Raw genomic sequence first — 6,514 nt, 5'->3', positions numbered from 1 at the left:
TTTCCTTGACATGAAAAGGGAAAGCATCTTGTGCCCCCCCTCTCTGGAAACTTTGCAGCTCTTGGCTCGTTCTTGTACAGAAAATCACCACTTATATTTCTTAATTTATTAAACCCAAACTTTAAAACCACCGTACATTTAACTAATTATGTTTTTAAAATTGTTCGAGAAAAAACCTTAATCTTCGTCCATATATGTTCAAGTTGTCCGAAATATATTTTATTATCGGATTAAGAAAACTCATTTTGAAAATATTATTAAAACCTATAATTCCAAGCTATAATTCTTGAAATATATCTAATTAAAGTTTTCCTGAACATGTGTTTTAAAACTGGTAAAGCTGCTATGAAGGCCGCCATGGATTAAAAGAGGATCGAACAGCTTGAAGAAATAATTCCAAGTACTTGTACATTGATTCCGAATCAAATTGTTTGGGATCTAAAAGTGAAATAAATAACGTTGTGGTTGTTAGCTGCGATCGAAGTGTTAGATTTAACAAAGTTATATGTCTGTGCACAACAGTACTCTTATTGCAGGAAAAAAACAATTATTATATAATTGCCATTTGATAGGTAATTAACATTGATGAAGTTATAGCGACGTCTACGGACTTAAAAATGAAGAATAACTTGGAGATATATCTAATATGAAGGTTGCTTTCAAACTCTAATTTATATGGGATTGTATTAAAATTAATATTATTTTTTTTAAAAAAAATTACGTTTAATATTAAAACATTAAAACAATTTGAAAATATAAAAAAATTAATAATTTATCTATAAAATTATTTTTAAAGTAAGAAAACAAACAAGATAATAATTTTAAAGTTTTGTGAATGGACTTTGAATTGTTTGGGACTTGGAAATGAAAGAAACAAAATTTAAAGTTAGTTTTATTTGGTGATGAAGGCTTGGTTTTTTTTTTTTTATATAAATAATTTTATAGATAAACAAATAATAAGACAATCCTGTAAAGTAATTTGGCAACTTTTACGAAGAAGATGAGTAATAATTTAAGGCTGGAAAAATGCGGGATTTGTGAATGAATCTTATGGGAAGGGGACACATACATGACAAACTCATGCTGAGAATTAAGATCTTGTTGATGGCCGAAGTGCCATGTCAGAAACTCTTTGCTACGGACCCACAAGGATACCATCTCCAGACAAACATGAAACAAATCAAATTTAAAACCTCCCCTCCTTTTTTATGTCTTGCCTGCAAACATACATGCACCACCACCAGCAGCCCCAGCCCCCCCTCTGGTCCAGGTTGCAGCTGATACCACAGTTTTAGCAAGCTATCACTTTGATACAATAGCATTACTGAAAGGCTTGAACTTGCAATTACAAGCATCTTGGGCGCTGAAAGCAATCATTTCATGGAACCTCAAAGAGTTAATAGCAAGTTTTAATTTTGTTCCCTTTATGTAGACTCTGTCCAAAGGATGGGCCTATGGAGTGAGTTCGAAGCAACCCCACCAAGCCTTTCACAGGCAACCAAGTGTTGACACCTCAAGAACCCACATGAGCACTTGAGTTCCTTACAAGAGATGCCATGGCAATTGGCATCATATGTGTTGCTGTTACCATTATAGCATGCAAGAGAAATAATAAACAGGAAAAGAGAGAGCAAGAAAGAAATGGAGAATCCGTCCATGGAATATGCAAATGGATGTTGTATTTCTTGCATATGTTGTTGTTTGTCTCTAATCGTGAAATTGGAATGGCTGTTCAAGTTGTCATCATACCTAAGATCTTAGTCAAAACACAACCCCCCACTGACCACTACAGTCAAAAAAGAGGCAAGAAAAGTAAACACATGCACCCATGTTTTGTGTCTTACAGAGAGACAGGGAAGGTAAAAAAAAAAAAAATAGAGAGAGAGAGTAGACAATTACATACATGTTGGTAAGAAGATGAGTAAACTCAGAGCCCAGAGGACAGGAGTTAAAAAAAAAAAAAAAAAAGTTTTGAGTTTTGACCATGAGAGAAAGCACACACATTATTAGGATTTTATTTTATTTTTTTTAAAAAAACATTATATAAGTATTATAGGGATTGAGTTGTGTGTTTTTGTCTCTGTCTTTGTTGCCAAAAACAGTGAAACTCATGAAAGTTTAGGACTTTTCAGGTCATCTTCTTCAATCAAAGAGGAGTAGAGGACCCATCTTCCTCCTTTTTTTTTTAAAGCTTATTTTGCATCTCGTCGTCCACTTTCTATCTTTCCTGTTCATGGATCCCAAGGGCTCTAACTCAAAAAACCCACATGAGTTACCCACTTTCTTGACCCACACCCACCCTTCTCCTCCTCATCCTCCTCCACAACCCCATCTTCAACAACCACAACAACTCCATAGCCAAAACCAACAACAACCCAACATGGGAGACAACAAACCAGCAGAAATCAAAGACTTTCAGATTGTAGTAGCTGACAAAGAAGAGCAAAAGAAACAGTTAGCACCAAAGAGAAGCTCAAACAAAGACAGACACACAAAAGTTGAAGGTAGAGGTAGAAGGATAAGGATGCCAGCTCTCTGTGCAGCGAGAATCTTTCAATTGACAAGAGAATTGGGTCACAAATCTGATGGAGAGACAATACAGTGGCTTCTACAACAAGCTGAACCATCTATAATTGCAGCAACTGGGACTGGTACTATACCTGCATCAGCTTTAGCAGCTGCTGGCGGTGCAATTTCACAACAAGGAGCTTCTCTTTCTGCTGGTTTGCATCAAAAGATCGATGATTTAGGTGGGTCCAGTAGTAGTAGGGCCAGTTGGGCAATGTTAGGTGGCAATTTAGGGAGACCCCATCATGTTACTACTGCAGGATTATGGCCCCCAGTTGGAGGTTATGGGTTCCAGTCATCATCTAATTCCACTGGTCCATCAACAACAAATATAGGGACTGAAGCTGCTGCTGCTGGTGGTTCTAGTTATTTGCAAAAACTTGGGTTTCCAGGGTTTGACTTGCCGAGTAACAACATGGGGCCTATGAGTTTTACTTCAATTTTAGGTGGGGGTACCCAGCAGTTACCAGGATTGGAACTTGGGTTGTCACAGGACGGCCATATTGGGGTTTTGAGTCCACAAGCTTTGAATCAGATTTATCAGCAGATGGGGCATGCTAGAGTGCACCAGCAGCAGCACCAGCAACAAAATCCTTCTAAAGATGATTCACAAGGATCAGGGCAGTGATTAGTAGGTGAAGGAAATAGGCATTTTGTTGATGTTGAAAGAGAGGCTGAGTGATTTTCGTTAATGGTTTTTTGTGTTGTATAATTGATAAACAGAAAAAAAAATGCGAGAAAAAAAAAGAGAGAGAGAGATACTTTGGGAGAATTCAATAGGGACTGGATTTGGTTTGCCATTCACTTCTTCTCCACTGCCTCACTCAGGTTTTCATATACAGGTGCTTTTTTCTCTTGATTGATATTAGATTTTCTTTTTGGTGTAAATTATTGAGGTGGTTATTGACCCATTTTAATGATTTGGCTTTGATGTGGAATGTGCAGATGGGATTGTGCACAGCCAAATAGCTTGGTTTTGGGCTTAACTTCTTATTTGATTCAGAGGTGTGTTGATTATAGTGTAAGGCATCTTTAATTATTTTGTTCTTCTGTAGGTCTGGATGAAGTGGTTGAATTTGATCAGTTTGTTTGTGATATGAAACATAGAGTTTCATAGTCATACTTTTGTCTGATTTCACTTTGTATCATGCTTTGCAGAGGTGAAGCTATTAATTTTTCACATTTGGCTGTCTGCTACATGCATTTGACTTGCTGTTTTGTGTCTGTATGAAATAATATCTAGTCATCATCTTGATTATACAAAAGCTTTCTGCTTTTTCTAGCTAGAAATTTGTTCCCAAAGAGCCATTTATGTCTCTCTTTGTTTCTTGAAATTTCCATCCCAGCATTCTGTTTTAATAATCTTCTTCATTACCAGGAGATTACATTAATTGTGTGTATCTGATCATGGCACACCAGTTTTTTCTTATTTTCTGTGCTGTACACCTGAGACTATAGTAGTCCCAATAAGTATTGAAATTCTCTGAAGTTGATGCATTTCGGGATCCTATTTTGACAATCTTCTTCAAGCATAGGGAATCACCTAAATTTGTGACCAACATCTGGTTATGTTTGTAAAAAGAATCTGATCCTCTTACGCTGTTTTGACCCTTTTTTTTATCTGTTCACTATAACTCAAATTTATAGCTCTTACTGTAAGTTTAGAAATTCTAGCAAGTTGTTATCCCTGTCACAGTCAAACTGTCAGTATGAACAACCACCCTTTAATAGGATGGCCAATTTGGCCATGATTCTTGCAACGATGCAATGAAGTCAGTCCTCACTTCATCTGTTAATTAACCCTTCATTTTGCAACACCTCTAACCCATGTAAGCCATCCTTTTCCGTGTAAGAGAACATCTCAGAAATACGAAATAAGCTTCCCAGAAGATTTTAATGTAGACAGAGTTATGAAAGCTGCGTGTGCCACCTTATTGATGCCTTGAAACTATTATGATTTTGCAGAATTCTAGTGAATTGGTTTCTCAAGTTTCCAGATTTCACACCATTATGCTTCTAGGAGCTTGTGTTTTTAGTTCATATAGGCATAGAGTTCGCTGAGTTCTGGTTGAGGTTTATTTATGTATGGTGTCAACACTCCTTGATAGTGTCATGTATTTAAGCTTTGGCATCTTGACTTGGAGTATCAAAGTTGGAAGTAGTTTTCTCCATGTTAATAAACTTGGATTTTTAGACTGTCATCAGAAAGTTTCATATAGTTAAATAGGTGTCAGCACTTGAGGATGGACAGATGAAATGTGTACATCTGTTGCCTTTTACAATGGTTGAACCTAGCATTTGAATTAGTTTAATTTTGTGAAAATCGTATCTTTGTGATCAGTGTTCTGCTTTCAGCATTTATCACAATCTCCTGTTATTTCTTGTGGTACTGGACCGTTCCTCATATTGTGAAAGTTATCGACATCCTTCAACTGGTTTTAGTATATCTGTTATCTAAGGAATTTATGACCATTACTGTGTATGCAGTAGATAATCGAGAAGTCCCTGCTGTTCATAATTATTTTAATCTGTGCCTTTTTCACCTATAGTTTTGATAATCTTTTACTGTAGTTTTCTAGCGTGAAGAATTACTGCAAACATAGCAAGATGAGTCCCTAACACAACAGTCTGCTGTTTGCAGAAAATTGTAGCTTTCCTAGGTGTAAATGGTGTTCAAATCACCAATTTTACTGGAAAGGAACCTGACAGCAATTTTATAGGATGAAAATATGAATTTTAGAATTTAAAGACTTGGTGGGAGAGAAGTGCATTAACCATATACTGAAATGCGTCACATGAAGTAGATGTTTTTGTACATATTGTCTCTCATTTTAATGTTATTGAGGCTTGCGTATCGAGTGGGCTAGAAGTTTTTGTGTTTTGAAATTTCAAGTCTGAGACTGATATTTAAGGCAGAGTAGCATTCATTATTGACTTCGTCCTCTCAGTCATTTCTGTGGTTGGCAATCGATTCTCTTTCCACATCTGTTCTTCTCTATGGTCTCTTTCTGCTCCTATTTCAATTTCTGCAATTACTGTCTTGGCTATTTGCGTGGTGACTCAACTGTTCAGTGATAGTATGTACATGTGTTTTTTCCAAGAGATTGACCCCGTATGCCACGAGCTATTTGATTTAACACTCAGCAGGACCTCCCACCCATTTAGCCCTAGTCTCATCGAACTCTGCAGCATCTTTCTTTTACTCAGAGATTCAAGAAATCCCTACGTTCCTTTGGATCGTCATTTGAAGTAAATTTTTTTATTCGAAGAGCTGTCATTAAAAGTTTCATCTTTAAACATTCCATGTGAAGCATCTACGTTCCTGTATTGGCCTGTCATTTCGCTCTCATTTTCAGGTTGCAATCAAGTGAAGTTGAGAACTTATTTGTAATGCAAGTCGGAGACAATTTAAGCTCAATGTAACTGAGAAAGCATTAGACACCGTTCCTTGTTGTCAAAACATGAATTTAACTACTTTCTTTTATGCAGTGGCACACAAGACATCATCTTCAGCGCACGGTGTCTTATTTATAATTTCAATAACCATCCCGAACGTTGATCTCTTTTATATCGTTATTGCATGTCCGAATTGACCAGGCAGAACCTAACCCTTTTGCTTGGCTGACCGGAATACATGCCGGTCTGTGTTTAAAACATTCATGATGATTGCTGACATATTTAGCTAAAGAGGATCGATGACTCGACAAAACCTGGTGAAGTAGAAAGCAGACTCAGAAAATAGCCATATCAGGAAGCGTTCACAATAATGGCCAGCGGGGTTGGTATCTTACATGAATGGAAAGTGCCAAGTTGCATGCACTGAGAGTATCATTTCTATAAATTAAGCATGCATGCCCTTTTGCTCCTTCGAGTTGATTCTTGCCGTTAAAGATCATTTCCCTGCTCCCTCGTATGTAATAAAAGATAAAAATTTGCAATTACATCC

The 6,514-nt window shown here is 36.8% G+C and overlaps 1 protein-coding gene across 1 annotated transcript; it reads left to right on the top strand.

The window, feature by feature from the left end:
* The first annotated feature begins 2,069 nt into the window (after positions 1–2,069).
* LOC118055283 (transcription factor TCP20) lies at positions 2,070–3,750 on the top strand. The gene is made up of 2 exons (XM_035067131.2): positions 2,070–3,410; positions 3,514–3,750. Exon 1 carries the CDS (start codon positions 2,234–2,236, stop codon positions 3,194–3,196), a length of 963 nt encoding a protein of 320 aa, XP_034923022.1. The 5' UTR covers positions 2,070–2,233; the 3' UTR covers positions 3,197–3,410; positions 3,514–3,750.
* The last annotated feature ends 2,764 nt before the right edge of the window (positions 3,751–6,514 follow it).

The sequence above is a fragment of the Populus alba genome, chromosome 1, assembly GCF_005239225.2.
Source record: "Populus alba chromosome 1, ASM523922v2, whole genome shotgun sequence".
Classification (NCBI taxonomy): domain Eukaryota; kingdom Viridiplantae; phylum Streptophyta; class Magnoliopsida; order Malpighiales; family Salicaceae; genus Populus; species Populus alba.
Note: the sequence above shows the minus strand (reverse complement) of the source record. Positions and strands in the feature narration are given on the sequence as shown.